A 19,444-nucleotide genomic window follows, 5' to 3' on the forward strand; every position below is an offset into this window, starting at 1 on the left:
GGCAGATTATTCTCTTAGGAACTGCAACACTGAAACTGTGAACACACCTGACAGGCATGGGCCATGAAAGATCACAGAAAAAGAAAGAAATAGGTGGAGGAGTAGCTTATGGCAAAAAGAGAAGATAAATAGAGAGTGGGAAGGGTTGAAAGGACAACAAGTAGGAAGGAAAATCACTAAAGAAGAGCCGTGATTCAGGTTCATGGTGCTGTGATGATCACTTCATCATTGCTAGAAGAATACAGACACATATGAACATTACAGCCACAGACTGTTCCGAGCTCCAGTGTACAAAAGTGCAGGTGACAGGGTTAGAGTAATCCGATTACACTAGTTTGTAATCCAAAAACTGTGGGTAGCTATCTAAAGTGCAGGTTACCTTGCGTTTTGCTGTGAGCTGCTCCTTGTAGCGGTCAGAAGAGTCTCCGGGGATTTCACTGGCCCAGAGGGTCAGTCCCACCACCAGATAAGCACAGCCCATCACCAGCAGAGGAAGGAAGTAGATGAGGATGGCCACACACACATAATACCTACAAGACACAGATCCCATATCACTCATAAAAATCATATTAATGTTTTTTTTACTGAATAACAGAGAGTCTCGAGGGGAGCCTGTAGAAGAGGAATCAATGTATGTGTTATTTTTACATCAAACAGTCAGTACGTTTAAATGACACTTGAAAAAAAACAAATTATTTTAACTCCGATTAGGACACCCAGATAATGGGATTGGAATTGGATTTTCACCAGCATGTATGACAAGACAACGCAAGTGTGCATGCTCCCATGCTACACCTGGTGTATGACCCCGGAACAAGAACATCTAAGAAAACCAGTCACATTAGCCGGTCGCAGCAGTCAGTCACAGTAGCATGTTGCATTAGCCGGTCGCAGTAGCCAGTCACGGTAGCATGTTGCATTAGCCAGTCGCAGTAGCCGGTTGCTGTAGCCGGTCACATTAGCCGGCGGCATTAGACGGTCGCAGTAGCCGGTCACATGAGACGGACGCAGTAGCTGGTCACATTAGCCGGTCGCATTAGCCAGTCGCAGTAGCCGGTCGCATTAGACGGTCACAGTAGCCGGTCACAGTAGCTGGTCGCATTTGCCAGTTGCAGTAGCCGGTCGCATGAGGCGGTCACAGTAGCCGGTCACATTAGCCAGTCGCAGTAGCCGGTCGCATTAGACGGTCACAGTAGCCGGTCACATTAGCACAGTAGCCGGTCGCATTAGACGGTCACAGTAGCTGGTCACAGTAGCTGGTCACAATAGCCGGTCACATTAGCCGGTCATTAGCGATGGCATAAAGTGTCAAACTGAGGTCAACTGGAAAGGGAGCTGTATTAACCCGCTGAAACGACGCATATAGCCGATTTTCTCACTTGCATGCAAACTGGGACAAGGACAGAAGTCCAATGAGACGCCGAAATCGATTTTTAAGCATGCACTAAACGGTGCATGTAAACGCACTGAGTGTTTTTTACTTCTAAAACCAATCCCCTCGGCCCCCACAACACCTAGGATCAGGTTCCCTACGGCTTTTGAGTGACCAGTCGGCTGTACAATGAAGGAGTATTTGCAGTAAGTGAGGTAACTTTAGAATCCTATGAGGATGTTAATTTCTTATCATGATAAACTTCCATGGTAAATTTTGCTGAACAATGTTTGAGATAAGAAATCAACAACAACTACTAACAATAATCTAGATTCAGGTTGGAGGGGCTGGCTTCCCTGTGTCAGCTTCTTGAGCTGTATACGGTCAGTGCGACCTGCCACGGTCAAGACCTTCTGCAGACTGTCTGTATGTCAAAGCCATTTTCTTATGTTTTTAAATATCGATATTAACCTACAGCAGAGACTGATTTAAGGTCTAAAGCCTTGTAGTTGTCGTACTTATACGATATTGAAGACTGAAAGAATAAGGTTAGAATTCTCAAACACACCATAACAATACATCCAAACAACACATTTATTTAATGGAATACACAAATGTGCTCATGCACTCGTGCTGTAGATGGGGCAGTGGTATTATGAGATTGAAAAAATAAAGTCTGCACACTAGATAATGCTCCCATATTCCCATGCTCAATAAGGTCAGCAATTTTTGGGTTGAGATTTGGTGCTAAATTAGAGTTTTTGACCACCTGAGAATTGGTAAATATCCCTCCAAAACACACCAAGACCTCGAGGGATTTCTTTCACCATAGAGAAATCCATGCTGTGTTATCAAAAACTTTTGACATTTTGGTGATTTCTGCAAGAATTGCATTTTTCTGCGATTGGCTGGAAAAGCCTCTTTTCTGGAAACTGCTGAGAAACCCTCTTTGTGTCAATATACAGAGGAGAGCCATCCGTCTTCTGAATGCTCTAGGTTCCTAGTTTGTGATTGGAAAGTTCCCTGAGGCTGAGGTTTTATACAGTGAAGTCAAGTTTCAAAAAGTACTCTTACTGCAATGAAATGCTACAAAAGGGACTAAGATCATCACACATGAATACAATTAGGTCTCATCGTTCAAGTCATACCCGATTTATACAAATCCAAGATTGTTTAGGGATCCCAGTATGCAGAAATATTCAAGGGGAAAAACTGCATGGTTGGCTATCTTGAGGTCAGAGGTTATGAAAAATAGAAATGCCAGTTTTTCCCTTTGGAGCTTTATTGAACCCTGTAACGCACGCAAATGTAATAATGCCCACAAACATAATAAACCACAAACGTAATAAAAATCTGCAGCTTTTCATGCAGTAATCCCACAAACGTAATACATTTTCCACAAACGTAATAGCCTCTGCCTATTACAAATGTAACACGTGATTTCCCACAAATGTAATTACTATTACATTTGCGGGTGTTACAAACCCCCTTCACAACATGGGACCAATGGATTATTTAGGTCTTCTAATTTCATGTGATACCATCTCTGAACTCTGATACCAACATTTTCAAATTCTTGTAACAATTTATATATTAATATTTATTCATGTATTGGCCATTTCAGCAGCATGGGTATTTCCTAGTAAACAGAAGACCTTTGAATCCATTTTTCTGCCTGCCACCACTCTGGTGCCTAATTCTGAAGCACCGATGCAGCAAGTTGCTAAACAAAGTTACTCATTCGAGTCAAGGGTTGAATCAATCATCATTAGTGTGTTTGCTAAAGGAATGAGAAATAGTTGTGCTTTGTAACACAATTAAAGATGTGAGGGGCATCACTTAGACATCTGCTCTAAAAAGCTGTCCAATGAATTTAAACCCTTATTAAAATAATTAAATATGACAGTTTCAGTATTAAGCCAATCATTTGGTAATCTGTTACAGATACAGCATTTGATCCTGATAATACCATGTAAGTGTATGTGCAGGTTAATATGGGGCGTTGTATGTGTGTGCATTAATTAATGAGCTGTGTGGAGCGAGTGTGTGTTTGACTGAAGACCCCCTGACTCCAGCTTCCACGGAGGGATAATCTGTTTTCCCCTCTGCAAACCCTGCAGATGAGACTCACGGGGCATTTTATTGGCAATTAACTACAATTTTAATAATCCCACTGAATACCAGGGAGCACGGGAGCTCTCATCAGAGTACAAATGACCACACACACACACAAACACACACACACACACACAGATACATTGCAAAGTAGATGTGTTAGCGAGCCAAGGCAGAGCATTGCACGGACAGTGAGTATCAGAGCCTTGAGAGCTCCGTCAGGTTTATCTTTAAGCCTGAAGGAATCTCATATGCAGCAAGACTTTTGAGATTGAGCTAGACGCTAGTCTGCTTTATAGGCCTAACTGAGCAGTGCACTTTTTAAATGAATCCTTTAAATGCAGCAAATGCCAAAATAAGGGTAGTTGGTGTACATTGCAAACTATTTGGTTCTAACCAAGATTTAAAAAAAAAAAATCAGATTTACAAGTGTTGGATAATTTATCTTGTTTTAAGAGTTAACTTCATATTTTAAGTGTTCAACATGCTTATTTCTGGATTTAATAATCTTATTTTAAGAAATCTTGTCAAGGTAAATTATCTGTCCATGCAGCAAGATCATTTCCCTCAGATTTAGTGTTTTCATCTTGTTTTTAGACACACATTTTTAGCTTAGTCATTCTTCACTAATACTGGGTATTTTTCTTATATATATATATTTTTTTTTCATAATCTTCATCTTAATTTGCTAAAAGTAAGAAAACAAAATATGCAATTGCTTATATTTAGTGTATTTCACTTATTTTGAGGCTGTAAAAAGCTACATTTTTAAGTAATCTCATCTTAAAAACAGCATTTTAGGCTTATTTTATGCTCATATTGAGTATATTTCACTTATTTGGGGGCTTTAAAAGGTTACTTTTTAAGTAAGCTGATCTTCTCCTTTTGGATGATTGGATGAGGATTGGTAGATTGTAATGTCAATCATTACTCTACAAAATGGGTCACTTTACACTAATGTTAGTCTACAAATGACCCGCTTTGTAGAGTAATGAATGGAATGAATGAAAAGGAGCCACCAGTCACGTCAAAGGTCTGGAGAAGGTGGCTATTTGTCGTTTCCATGGTTTCATTCACTGATATGTAGAGATTATAAAGTCCATACAAAGTAAAGCATATTAAGATCATAACTCATATACAACAACTTCCTTATTTACGACTAATAAGCAATAATTCTGAGGTTATTGAGGGAAAACTCTTAGTTAATGTCTTACTGGTTGTAAAATAAGGCCATGCAGAATAAGGCAATAATAACTACTTAATAATGACTAATTAAGAGCCAATATGTTACTTATTTGTATGCTAATATGCAACTAATTAATGTTGAATATCAGCCTGCACCATCTGTCCACAAAAACCTATTATGTTTTACAGTCTATGATTATTGCCAAAACTCAGTAATGTAGACAGAACTGAATCTTCAGAATGAACTGCCTATTGTAATGAGAACCAATAAACCAAGTAATTTATGAAAAGCTGCAGCATAAACACAGCAGTGCCACAGCAAACCTACAGCGTCACACATAATAATAATAGGGCCGGGACTTTAAAGCGTTAATTAAGATTAATTAATTACACAAAAATGAACGTGTTAAAAAAATTTACGCATTTTAAACGCACTTATTTTTGCACCGCGGAACGTTTCTCACTGGATGAGTTTCAGGCGGACCGATTATACTGGAGCACCAACTAGCGTTGATGAGTTGAGACAACAACAAACCACAGTGAACATGAAGGAAGAAGCTGATGAGACCTTTGGTTGGCCCCGTGGATGATGGGACATTTAGTTACTAAAAACCAACGGATGGAAGCATCCATAAGAGCATGGTTGTGTTGCTAGGCAACAAGGAATTCACATATCACCATAGCAGCACATCCAGCCTCAAGTATCACCTCAATGCTAAACATGTAGCAGCTAGCGGCTAGTGTGCTAGCTAGCGTGGATTGTGTTTTACTTCAAAAACCAAAGTATTCTAGTTTACAGAAGGTCTACCTACCTATAGGCTACCTGGATTTATGAAATGTACTATATTTATAAATATGCTATTGCTACACTTAATGGCAAAAATTGCACTGGTCTGTTGGACTTGAACAAAAATAAACAATATTTTTGTTGCTTAAACTTATGTATTCAGTCATTATTCAATGGTATACTAAAAATCCATGTGAAAAAAATAACTTCTCACTGTTCTCAGGTCAAATATTTATATACGATTAAAATGCGATTAAATTCGATTAATTCAGTACAAAGCCTCTAATTAACTAACTAAATAATATGGATAAAATCATTAAATAAATCACTTGTGTGAGTATTCCTAGTTTTGTTGCATTTTGTTGCATTTCTACTCAATTAGGTTCAAATGTGTATGTAATTGGAGCTCAGCTATGATCATGCTTGTGCATGTCGGCTCACAGGCACAGCTCGGTGGAAGAGCTGTCGTTAACGTTATTAGTGACACCTGTGCGTTTTAACCCGCTCCTTTCACATGAGTGGGGAAATGAAAAGCAGTCAAATCTAATCTGCTCTTTAATTAAACCAGGAAGTGAAGCATTCTGTCACACCAGCCCAATGAGACACTATTTAAGGTGTTAACTAAAGCCAACGCACACGGCAGCAGGTCACACAAGACGTTTACCGCGAGGCTGAAGAAAATCAATTCAGGGAAAACGGAAGCTGCCGCAATCCAATTACAAGCAGAAATGGAATTTGAATGCACACAAGTGCCCATAGGTGTAATGAGCTTAGAGGAAAACTCTTGACTAAATCCTTTTGTTTATGTGTGTGTAGGATGTAGGTGTGTTTGAGTGTTTCTCAAGACTTCAGACTGAACAACATAGGCAACATACTGTGCATCGCATCTGTTATTTGCTGAATACAAGTTCCATTTTTGGGAACTGTATAAGTAACCACATGAAATTGATCTTTTGCTTACTTTCTTTGGCATCCTTTGCTGGATTTGTTGTCAGAGAGGTGTGAAATTTGCTGTAACAGCTTGTTAATTCCCTTCCAGGAAAAACAGGTTTAATAAAAAGAACCACAGGTAGTTAGCATTTGTAATTCATCCGCATTTCCTAAGATTAATGTTTTGGTTGCCTGAAGACGGAGGAGAAATGAAAGGCTTGTTATTATATCTCAATCTTATAAAAGCTGAAAGAAAATGTCTCTCCAAACTGGAACACCTTAAAAGACATCAGCATTTCTATCTTGGCTCTCTTCTTGTAACACCATGTGTGTTATTTCACAGCTCTAAGGTGTCTTGTCTTTTTCTGTTTTTCTTTCTTTGAAAAAGTCAGCCATGTCAGTGTGTGAGGCCAGGATCAGACTGAGGGTAAAGATGCTGGCTGGGTCAGAGAGGTGCACAGCCTCCCACAGCGAAAGAGAACAAAGACTAAAATGCTGAAAATGACACATTGACACCAGATGCTTCGCCCATTTAAATGGCATACGTGCTCTTTTTTTAAAGTGCTCCTTCCCCCTCGAGCCAGTAAATCATGAAAGTGCAATTCATGCAGAGAGTTGATGGATTCATATACTGACACAGCTGATTTACATGATTGAAGTGGTTTTGTAGGTGGTAAAATGATCAGAGCAGATCCAACATCACATAAAAAAAGCCTCTGCGGGGCGCCCCGGTGGCACACTTGGTAGAGCGCGTACCATAGAGCAGTAGTTCTCAACCTTTTTGAGTGGCGACCCCCAATTTAACATGCATGTTGTCCGCTCACTGAATAGAATCTCACACACACAGTTCAGATCATACAAACTCAGTTGATAGGACGAATTTTCAACAAATAATGAAGCAGACAACAACTAAAACATCTCTCTGACCAAAATGACCAAAAAAATACATAAACTTAAGCAAAAAGGGACTTAAATTGACCACAAAAAGACACAAATTGACCAAAAAAGACACAAAATGACCAAAAAAAGAAACAAATTGACCAAAAAGAAACAAAATGACCAAAAAGAGACACAAAATGACCAAAAAAAGAAACAAATTGACCAAAAAGAAACAAAATGACCAAAAAGAGACACAAAATGAGCAAAAGACACAAAACAGCCCAAAAAAGAAACAAAATGACAAAAAGACACAAAATGACCAAAACAGACACAGAATGACCAAAAAGACACAAAATTACCCAAAAAAGAAACAAAATGACCAAAAAAAGACACAAAATGACCAAAAAAAGACACAAAATGACCAAAAAAGACACAAAATTACCCAAAAAAGAAACAAAATGAGCAAAAAAAACAACACAAAATGACCAAAAAGACATTAAATGACCAAAAAGACTAAAACACATTAACACATGAACACTTTAACACAGTGGAGACAGAGCTGACTTCCAAAATGATTTGGCGACCCCCAGAAATCATCTCGCGACCCCAATTGGGGTCGGGACCCCTAGGTTGAGAATAGCTGCCATAGAGGCCCTTTCCCGCATGTCTTCCCCTCTGTCTCTTACTGTTAATAAAGCCTTGAAAATGGCCCAAAAATATCTTTAGAAAAAAAAAGCCTTTGCTTGGATTTTGTATCTAAAAAAAATGTGCCATAATAAAATGAGCCCATCAAAATGTGCTATTAAAATGTGTTTTCAGAGATATTGGCAAGCTTTCACAACAAGCAAACTACAACAAAAGCGTAAATGAGTTTTTGAAAACAACAAATTGCTTCAGAGGTAACATAAGCTGTTCAATAAAAATGTGCCTCCGTAACTTTTATACAGACAGTGAGTTGGAAAAAAAGGCCCACTATTTATGGAGGAAGATGTGTGCATGATTCCAACCATTCGTATTCGTAATGATAAACATTTGTACGTCAATAAAATAGTTGTACACAAAATTCTGCTTTAATATACGTGAGTCTAAGTAATAGTTTGGGTTAGGATTGTTTTTATGTGTGTATGAATCTAAAAGCTGTGAGTGCAAAGTCTTGTGAACACAACTCTAATTTCTATGACTACAAAGTCTCCACTGTGAACACAAATTCAAGTTTGTGGGTGCGAGTAGAAAAGTTGTTAAAATGACATCACAAAGGTCACAGGCAGGTCACAGGCGGAAATAATCGAACCCCGATTTCTCCAAACATGCATGCGCCAAAGCCAAAGATGAAAAGAAGACACAAAACAGCCCAAAAAAGAAAGAAAATGACAAAAAGACACAAAATGACCAAAGAAAGACACAAAATGACCAAAAAAAGACACAAAAGTCACAGACACAGGTCACAGGGGGAAATAATCGAACCACGATTTCTCTTAACATGCATACGCCAAAGCCAAAGATGAAAAAAACACAAAACAGCCCAAAAAAGAAACAAATTGACCAAAGAAAGACACACAATGACCCAAAAAAAGACCCAAAATGACCAAAAAAAGACACAAAATTACCAAAAAAAAGACACAAAATGACCAAAAAAGACACAAAATGACCACAAAATGACCAAAAAAGACACAAAAGTCACAGACACAGGTCACAGGGGGAAATAATCGAACCCCGATTTCTCCAAACGTGCATGCGCCAAAGCCAAAGATGAAAAGAAGACACAAAACAGCACAAAAAAGGAACAAAATGACAAAAAGACACAAAATAACCAAAGAAAGACACAAAAAGACACAAAATGACCAAAAAGAAAGACACAAAAGTCACAGACACAGGTCTCAGGGGGAAATAATCGAACCACGATTTCTCCAAACGAACATTCGCCAAAGCCAAAGATGACTGACAGCAGTGGAGCGGGTGGAGCTGCCAGCTCAGGTGAAGCATCACAGGTAAAGTCAGTGTATATCCAATATTTATTTCATAAAATTGTACTTTTTTAAGTAATATACAGTTCATGGACTAGCAGACATACTGCTTTAGCTTGCAAGCTAACGACATGCCGGTGACGCTAAGTTAGTGCTAGTATTTCTGGGGTCATCACTATGTTTCCCTTTTTTAGAAAAAACGTCCTAGGTTCCCCGTTTTTCCCAAAAAGGGTCCTATGTTCCCCATTGTTGCAGGGTTAGGGTTTTAAGAGGGGAAAAGGGGCACTGGCTCAGGCTGTTTATTAAAATCATGTAATAACTCCCTCATGTGATAAAAAAAACCACTCCTTTTATAATTAAAAATATGTTTAAAATAAACCCATAAAATCGTAATAAAACACAATAAACAGATGTTCTAAAAGAAAAAAGAATATATATATAAGGAGCAACCATTTATTGTTTTCTTTGGGGGTTTTTTTTGGTAGAAATTTTGTCATTCTGTAGTCTGGTGTTTATAATCTACCTCCCGATGGTTATAATATTTGTATGTTTTATTCCTTATTTCCGCAGAGGGAGCGTGGAGTATTGCCAACAATTGGACTGCAGTAATTCTTTAAACAGGGGAACATAGGACCCCGTTTTCCCCAAAAAGGGTCCTATGTTCCCCACTGTTAGGTTTTGTGGAGGAAGAGTGGTGGCAAAGTGGTGGAAGAAGTATTCAGATCCTTTACTTCAGTAAAAGTACTAATACCACACTGTGAAATTACTCTACTACAAGTAAAAGTCCTGCATTCAAAACTTACTGAAGTAAAAGTACAAAAGTATTAGCATCAAAATGTACAAAAGTAAAAGTACTTGTTATGCAGAATGGACCCACTCAGATTGTTTTATATATTCTAAATATATTATCATTGATGCATTTATATAAGCAGTGTTTGTCTCTTCTCGAGGTAGGACTCATTTTAAGTACTTAATATACTGTTATGAGGTTTAATTTAAAAAAAACTGTCTCATCACTTTAAATTGACCTTTTTTATGTTAAATTTTGACCTGTAAAGTAACTAAAGCTGTCAGCTAAATGTAGTGGAGTAAAAAGTATAATATTTACCTCAAAATGTAGTGAAGTAGAAGTATAAAGTTACATTAAATGGAAATACTCAAGTAAAGTACAAGTACCTCAAAATTGTACTAAATTACAGTACTTGAGTAAATGTACTTAATTACTTTCCACCACTGGCAAAATATACCAACTTTCAAACTGAATTAGAACATCTAAATTGTCACTTTCTTATATTAAAATACACACTTTGGCTCCCCGGTTATTGCATTGTTTGTTTTACTTAATAATTCCACAAGCACAACTGCTGTTAGTGTAGAGCTATTTTCAGAATAATTTTATATATATAGTTTATAGTTCGGATAACATGTCCAGAGCTAAAATTACAATGTTGAAACAAAAGTAGGTCAGGGTTCGAAGCTGTTATTCTCAGACTTCACAGCAACGTCTTATTCTAATGTGGTATTTTTCACAATTTCACTTGTGTTTTTCCATCTGGTGATAGGGGGGTTGCTCTGCCGACGCAATACAAGTGTGTCTCTTTATGTGTCTCTTGTGTTTTTCCTGAGATTGAAAACATGTGTGGTCTCAAATTCTCACTGTTGACCAGTTTGTTGAAAAGATGAAAAATGTGTATGTGCTAACATGTTTTCACATGTACATTCCCAAACGTGTTAAGTCATTAACCCTTCGGAGTCTCTTTTTGCATACTTTTAATTATGCCTGTAAACAACAACAAAAAAATGCTTACCCTGCTGTGTTGGTGCCATTTTTTCAGCAGAATCTCCTCTATATGACCTGATAGTTTGTTTGTTTTTTGAATCAGATTTTGAAAATAATGTTTCTTTTAATTTCAAAACACAATCATGCTCAATGAAGAATGTTAAATGTTACCTTTATGACCTGACATTATTTTTTTCCACTTTGAGTCACTGCATTAACATTTTGAACCCAATAAACATCCCAAAAAACATAAAATTAGATTTCAAATCATGGTTCCAAATCTAACATATAAGAGGTAACATGAGGATAACCCTCTAGTTCAGGGGTGGCCAACCTGTGGCTCCAGAGCCTCATGTAGGCCGCCTGCAGGGGCTCCCTGTGGCTGAGACAAAAAAATATATATATATACTTTTACATTAAAATTTTAATTTATCAATGGTGTAGACCAAAAACTATTTGTATTCTTCAATTGTAAAATTGTATAGCCTTTTTACAGCATATTAAAAAAGTTTTCACATTTAAGTCAACTGAAATGTGCTTCATAGTTCACGAAAGCCTTAACCTTTAAGTTTTGCCAACTTTGAGTTTAGTTTTGATATCCTGCAGATAGACTAGTTTTCAAAATCATATTAATAAATGCTCAATATGACGATTAATAATGTTGGTAGGCTAATTTAGACTTATTAGGGTGTTTCATTTTCATTTTAGGCTAATTTTTAAGGTCTGCGGCTCAATTCCGCGATTTTCTCTCATTCTTTTGGCCAACAGTGGCTCTTTAGCTAGTAAAGGTTGCCCACCCCTGCTCTAGTTCTATATTTTTTAGTAGATAAATTTAACTTTAATCTCCAGTTTTACTCTGCCTATCATCTTCAAACAAAAACTGTCCTGGAGTTTAAAGTCAGTACTCGGAAGCCGACGGCAGGAAACACGCTGCTTTGTTTTGAATTTGTGACGTCATGAAGAAGTCATGTGATTTGATCACACAGACTCCAGAGGGTTAACTGTGTTAATGCTGTTCACAGACACATTATCAGCTACTATACATGGAAAGTATTCACAAATAAGAATACACATTTGCTGATATATATTGCATTACGCTGGATGCTGTTGATGTATCATTATAGCAACAGGTTTGTATTTTTAGCTGTCAGTATTGGGGTTACTGGGGTGAATCTTGCTGGCTGGAGCTGCCAGGCTGCAGGAACAGCCTGCACACATCATGTAAAATAAGACAAGATAAGATATTCTTTTATTCATCAGGTTTACAAAGTAAAACAAATTAAAATAATAAAAAAGAATAGAATAAAAAATGAATAAAGTAAAATAAATAAATAGTATAAGATAAAAAATATTAGAACTATTAGAGAATACTGCAATAAAACCTAACAAAACAAAGCTTTACAAACTGTAACCTCCATTTGTGTTTGAGTTATACATTGATAAAGTTCTGTTTTAATAACGTCAACAACCAAAAATTGGATATAATTCTGTATTCTGTTCAATAACCTCATTAGTAGCCTTTTGTTAATCATCTGGAAATAAAAATACAGTAGTTCAACATGATGATCTGCTGGCTTTTTAACCTTTACTAAAATATGAAAAGGCAAAAACATGAAGCAGAGCAGCAGGATGAAGTGATTAAAATTTCTGTCCAAAAAAAAAGGGGCAAAAGGAAAATGTGTGTTCGGATTTGACCAAAGTCTGTAACTGCCGGGTATATATTAAAACATTAACAAACAACAAAGACAAAACATCCACTACTGGTATGCCAAAACTAGTTGTGCAAGCATATGAAAGTGGCAGTGAAGCGAAGAAGAGAATACAGAGTATATAGAGTGTATATTGAAACCTGAGAATATATATTGAATATCTGAGAATATATATATTCTGAGAATATATATTAAAACCTTCAATTAAAACCTTTGCGTGTGTGTATGTACGTATGGGGGACATTTTACGCCAGCGAACGATACTAAAAAGCCTTAAACGTGTCTTATTTTCATTGTTTTATGTAAAAGTAGGTCCCCATTGGTCACCAAATAATCTGTGTGAAACATGCTTATGTCTGTAAATGATGTACCCTGAAAGCATGTTTACTGGTTTTTCCGGATGTCCCCATAAAGCCTGATTAAAACATCACTTCATCATTTCAGAGGTTTGTACTAAGCTATGGCAAGTTGACTAAATTTTTTTCAGCTCTCTATAACCTCAAGAAAGGGTGGTCCCCACAAGTGATGATTAAAACTGGAGTCCCCATGATTTATGAAAACCAGAATGTGTGTGTGTGTGTGTCTACAAGTAATGAGTAAAACATTTTACGCCAGTGAACTATACTAAAAAGCCTTAAACATGTCTTATTTTTATTGTTTTATGTAAAAGTAGGTCCCCATTGGTCACCAAATAATCTATGTGAAATATGCTAATGTCTATACATGATGTACCCTGAAAACATGTTTACTGGTTTTTCTGGATGTCCCCATAAAGCCTGATTAAAACATCACTTTAGCATTTCAGAGGTTTGAACTCAATTTTTTTTCAGCTCTCTACAACCTCTGGAAAGGGTGGTCCCCACAAGTGATGATTAAAATGGAGTCCCCATGATCATTGAAAACCAGAATGTGTGTGTGTGTGTGTGTGTGTGCGTGCGCACTGTTTATGCAGTCTATGCAGTTTATCTCCTTTTATAATTTCAATAAAATGTTAAATATTATCATTGCCAAAGCCAAAAGCTATTCTCTTATGTAATACAAGTTCAACTAAAGGTGACCAAAATCCAAAATACTATACTGTTCACTATAATTTTTGTTTCTGTATTATGTCTTAGCCAAAGCATGAAATAATAATTATTAGACTTGTCTGCAGTGTAATTATACCAGAGTGATTGCCAGGGTGAATAATAAAAACTGTTTGAGGAGCATGTTATCTAACATTAGTACAGCTGAATGAACATGTCATGACATAACCCACTGTCATACGGTATTTAGACTGGAGAACATCACCACATTACACATAAATGTACCCATTATGGGCAGTCCGTGGCCTAGAGGTTAGAGAATGGGGCTTGTAACCAGAAGGTGGTGTGTTCACTGGTGTGTAAAAAGGATGGGTTGAAAAGAGGTTGAATTTCCTCAATGTGTGACACATAAGGGAATCGTAATCTATATAATAATATACAGTATAGAGCAAACAGTATGTAGTTATACATATGGTAGAAAGCATTTTTACAATGCACTTTTGTTTATTTGTTTATTTTTTTATTAAATGTATACCTTTAATGCTACATGTCAGTGAGGCCTAAAGTACCCTGTGGAGTTTTTCTTACTGCCTGCTGATCATGTTGTCTGCACCAAAATAAACATATTTTGATGTGATTTAACCCTTTGATGCACAACATGGGTCTAAAGTGACCCGACTAAGTTTTTATATTCTATATCTTTGCAATAAATTGATTACATCATTCATAACTTGTTTTTGATCATCATACATCCTAATTTTTTGTTTTCATTTCTTACTTTTTGAATAAAACCGCTTTTTTATCACTACGCTTCTAATTCACTAGGTCATTTTTGACCCATGTTGTGCATTAGAAGGTGTTTATATGTTGTCACCAATTTAAAAATGGACAAAGAAGACACAAATATTAACTATCCTATTTTGTTAAATTGAGTGAATGATCGGCTGTTGATAAATGTGCGAGTATAACAAGCGTCATTTAAATACCACGCCCTAATATATATAATATATATATATATAATATATACCTGAATCAGAAGGCTCGCCCCGAGAGTTTACAACACCAAAGGATGCAATACGGCCAAAAAGAGGATTTTTTCCCCCTAAAGTCAGCTTTATTAGCAAAGTGCACCGTTACAAATAACAACAGGAGGAAATAGACATATTAGAGAAATACGCAGTGACAGAGGTTTATGAAATAAAAGTACTTAAAGTTATAAACTCAAACAAGTTCAGTGAATATTTTACAGTTGGAGCACAGACTTAAAAGTTTTCAGCTCTTTGGTTGAAGGAGGTAAACAATGTTTTAATCCCAAAAGAAGAGGAATTTCTCAGATTCAGAAATTGAAACGCTGACGTCCAACAGCAGCAACACTGGTTTTGTTTGGCAGCATAAAAAGTGAAAAGGAAGGAAATCAGTGGTGCTGCCAGCAGAGTAGCAGTGGAGCATTAAACTCCTGGTGAGGTGGGAATATCTCATTTATACGTTGTGATATATAAAGCCTAATAGCCTATATGATATCCAAATATTATTATTATTATTATTATGATAAGAGATATTATTCACTTCTTTACATTTAGTAATAATTCTGTCTCAGTCAGAGCAGCGTGTGGCTGATTGGAAATGTTTCTATTGGGTCAGAACCGCTGGTGGAGGAGACGCTGACGCTCCGGTGTCGGAGCTGGATAATAATAATAATAATAATAACAGTAAATAACAGAAGACAACAACATTAATATCCTCGGCTGGTATTCTGTTTAAAGAATTTCATGGTCGCAAGGTGTATTTCATCTAAATTATGTTTTAATGATAAATGATGTAGTCTAAGCATGTTTTGCTTTGTCACCATTAAGAAATCAAAACACCACAGAGTTTTATCAGCTCCAGACATCGATACAATAGTCTAAGATCAATTCTCAGACTCAGACGTGTGCACTTCACGCTGACTCTAATTTGCGTACACGAGCTGAAGGCAGACTGAGATCTGATCGTACCCTCCGCTCACGTCCACATTGATAAATGCCGAGGCTGGACACCTGAAGGCACTCGAAAGAGAGGACGACCCAAAGAGACCTGCCGTCGAACCGTGGAGAAAGAACTGAAAACCATGAAGCAGACCTGGAGTTCTATCCAAAAGCTTGCCCAAAACAGACAGGAGTGGAGATCCTTTGTTGCTGCCCTACATGCAACTAGGCATAAAGGGCAGTAAGTAAGTAAGTTGCGTAGAAATGATCGTACGCACACTTTACGCTCACTTTCTGTCGTACGCTCGTTTGATAAATGAGGGCCATTGTGTGGAAAATATGGCATTTCTGCTCAGAATTAGCAAGAATATGGCTGCTTAGTCTACCTATGACTGCAGTAGCAGCTGCATCGCCAAGTGTAAACATCAAAACACTTGCTAAATGTAATGGTTCCAAATTGAACCTCTCACACATGCTGCTGTTGGTGTAAACACCTCTGGAGAGATTATGTTTGCCAATAACCTTGTTATTGTTGTTCATTTTCGAGAAAAGTGTCAGCAAAATAAATGTTATGTAACATGAACAACATATATTTCTCGTCAATGGCGGTTAAAACAACACATGGGCTGGTTTAATGTTATATCTATTGATTGACATATGGTTTGGTTACATACTAAGAAATGTAGCAATGTGCCAGCAGAGAGAAGGGAGAACAAGACTGCAAGCCAACAAACAGATATAAATCATACAGGGAATGAAGACAGAGGCAAGTTGTTTGTCGAGGTTACAAACACTGTTTTAGTGAAAAGGGCTCTTTCAAACATTCTGTAAACAGTCACTTTGATTGTTTACAAGGGCCTTTCCAGTTTATCTAATCATGTTGTTTGTCTCTTTAGCCCTCGGATTAATGTTTAAAGGGCCACAGTCAGATTAAATATTTTACCCTGGAATCCAAACATACTCTGAAGGAAAAGGGAAAGAGCTTCACTGAAACAGTGAAGTGCGTTTAACGGGAGTGTGTCTATGTTCCCCTCTTTGTATGATTCTGGGGAACATAGGACCCTTTTCCCCGCTTTTCCCAACAAGGGTCCTATGTTCCCCGGTCTGTTACTTTTTCCACCATTACTACAAAAATTCCATGGCCTATGTAGGCCTACGGGCTGTTTGACGCGCATATGCAAACAGGCCTAGACGAGGAAAGATAAGGTCAGGGGTGGCAAACCTGCAGGTCTCAAGCTAACCCCTAATCCTAACCCCGCAACAGTGGGGAACATAGGACCCTTTTTCCCCGCTTTTCCGAAAAAGGGTCCTATGTTCCCCGGTCTGTTACTTTTTCCACCATTACTGCCAAATTCCATGGCAAATAGGCCTAACCCTAACCCTAACCATATCCAAACCCTAACCCTAACCCTGTTTAAAAAGCCAAAAAATGAACTGCAAAGTAACCAATAAGTAGCTGCTGTGCAAATTTAACCCATAAGAACCCATGGTGACACCCGTGTAACAAACACGTTAAATCTTCTATTTTTTGTTACTAGGCTAAGTTTAAACCCATTCAACAATTCTAATCCATTAATACAGTGTGCTGTATTGCATTTAACTTGTTTTGACCATATTTCCTGAACAAATTAAAGTAACAATTTTGATAAGCAAAAAGACACATGGTTATTTGTATCTATTTATTATCGATTTATTATTATTATGCTACTTTAAAACAAATCTAAAAAATATTTTTTTTTCTTAAACAGAACTAATAATGTCACAATTTTGATAGATGTTGTGGGGATGCAGAGAAAAAGTCAAATTTGTGTTTAGTTTTTTATTTTTATTTTAAAATACGAAATATTATAAACATAAATATTATAAACATAAATACTAGCGCCCAATGTAATGTTTATGTCACATCACAGATCTTTGACATTTAGGGATAGTGTTTTTGAAAACACATCAGAAATGGTGCTATATCCCCCATAACTTTCCTTCAAGGATAACTGGGTCTGGGTTCTTATGGGTTAAGTTTTGTGCTGCTTGAGCTAAGGTGGGCCATGTGACGGTAGGCCTGCTGGCCATGCTGAGAGTCTACCGTAAAGATTGATAGATTGTGGGGAACATAGGACCCTTTTTCAGGAAAAGGGTCCTATGTTCCCCAGTATGTATTCCTACAGGGGAACATAGGACCTGGGGAACATAGGGATGACCCCCATTTAACAGATAGCATGACATAAACAGGCCTGTTCTTCACCAAACATAGAGTTTGAAACATCTATAAAGAATCTACCTTAAATCTGCAGGCAGAGAGAGGATTATAAACAGGACAGTGTTAAGGGCCGGGCTATTAGTCTAGAGCCACAGGTCTTTTGCCAAGGGCCATTATTTGCTGCCAAAATATTTAATATAAATATGAAATATGAGCTCAGTGAGGGGAGAGAGAAAGAAAGAGGGAGTGTACAAGAAAGGAGAAGTATGGAGAGAAAGTATAGATAAAGACTATTTTGTTATTATTATTATTATTGTTATTATTAGGATCATCATCATTATTATTATTACAGATGTGAAATTAAAACTTTCTTTGATATTGAGGCCCAGTGTTGCAGAACAATTTAATTTATCTATGAAGTGTCTCGTCAGGTTCCTGTTACATAAATTCGGTGAATGTCTGTATCGTTCAATCAATCAATCAAACTTTATTTATTTAGCGCTTTTCATACATATCGTTACTTTATAAACTATGATAATCCGATCACGAGTCACATGTCTCACCCCGGTCCAGGCGCTGTCACAATATAACAGCTGTAACAGACCCCCAGGGACCACCAGGGACCACCAGTGTTGATGGAAACCTTTGCCAAAGCCACAGCCTCAATGATAAACATGTCATTGAATGACTTCTCTATGAATATGTCAACAACATCCTTAACATTATACTCTTCCTAAACGTAGACTTGTCAGATCTGTTGTATTGGATTGCTGTGTTGTAGTACTTGAGTTGGGTCTTGGTCTCAAGACCTCTTTCTGAAGGTCTGGGTCACGTCTCGACTGCATTTTTACTCTTGTCTCGGCCTCGGACAAAGCAGACTCTGGATTTTATTTCAAGACCGGTCAAGACCACAACTGTGCATTTTTGGATTTACTTATTAATATCATTACTCTGCATTACTTTTGCATAAATCGTATTGCTTCGAGTACAACCAATAACATGACTCATATATCATTTGAAATGGTTGTCACTAGGGGTGTGACGAGATCTTGTGACACGAGATCTCCCAAGATTAAACTCGACGATATTTCTTGTTGTGTTAAAAATCTGTCTCACAAGATTTATGAGCTATCCAAACTTCTATTTGTGACCTGTGGGGGCAGTGAAAGGAAAAGAAGAGGAGGAGAAGGAGGGGAAGCAGCAAGCAGCCGGAATGACGTCACAGGGGCTGACGGCTTGTTAAGAAGAGTAAGAACGAATCGAAGTGGCACAGTCCTGCTAACAGGCTAACAGTTAGCTCTGTAGCAGTACAGTGTGTATGTGCTGCTGCAGGAGGAGGTGTTCACTTAGCGATCTCTGTTTGTTTACAACAAGCACCAGACACTCTGTGCACAGTTAGCAATGCTGTTAATTCACAATCACTATGTTTATGATCAGCAGAGACTCTGTGCATAATTAGCCATGCTGCTTTGTTTATGATCAGCTGCTGATGTTGTGCACAGTTGAGTCTCCCGTGTTTAATCCATTGCTTATGTGA

The 19,444-nt window shown here is 37.5% G+C and overlaps 1 protein-coding gene across 1 annotated transcript in view; it reads right to left on the reverse strand.

Moving 5' to 3' along the window:
* Window positions 1–19,444, reverse strand: part of tacr1a (tachykinin receptor 1a) — an 82,701-nt gene that overhangs the window by 14,733 nt on the left and 48,524 nt on the right. Inside the window, exon 3 of the mRNA XM_059336430.1 lies at window positions 380–530. Coding sequence (XP_059192413.1) covers window positions 380–530 — 151 coding nt within the window. The remainder of the gene's footprint in view (window positions 1–379; window positions 531–19,444) is intronic.

This window comes from Centropristis striata, chromosome 7 (assembly GCF_030273125.1).
Source record: "Centropristis striata isolate RG_2023a ecotype Rhode Island chromosome 7, C.striata_1.0, whole genome shotgun sequence".
In the NCBI taxonomy this organism is placed as follows: Eukaryota; Metazoa; Chordata; class Actinopteri; order Perciformes; family Serranidae; genus Centropristis; species Centropristis striata.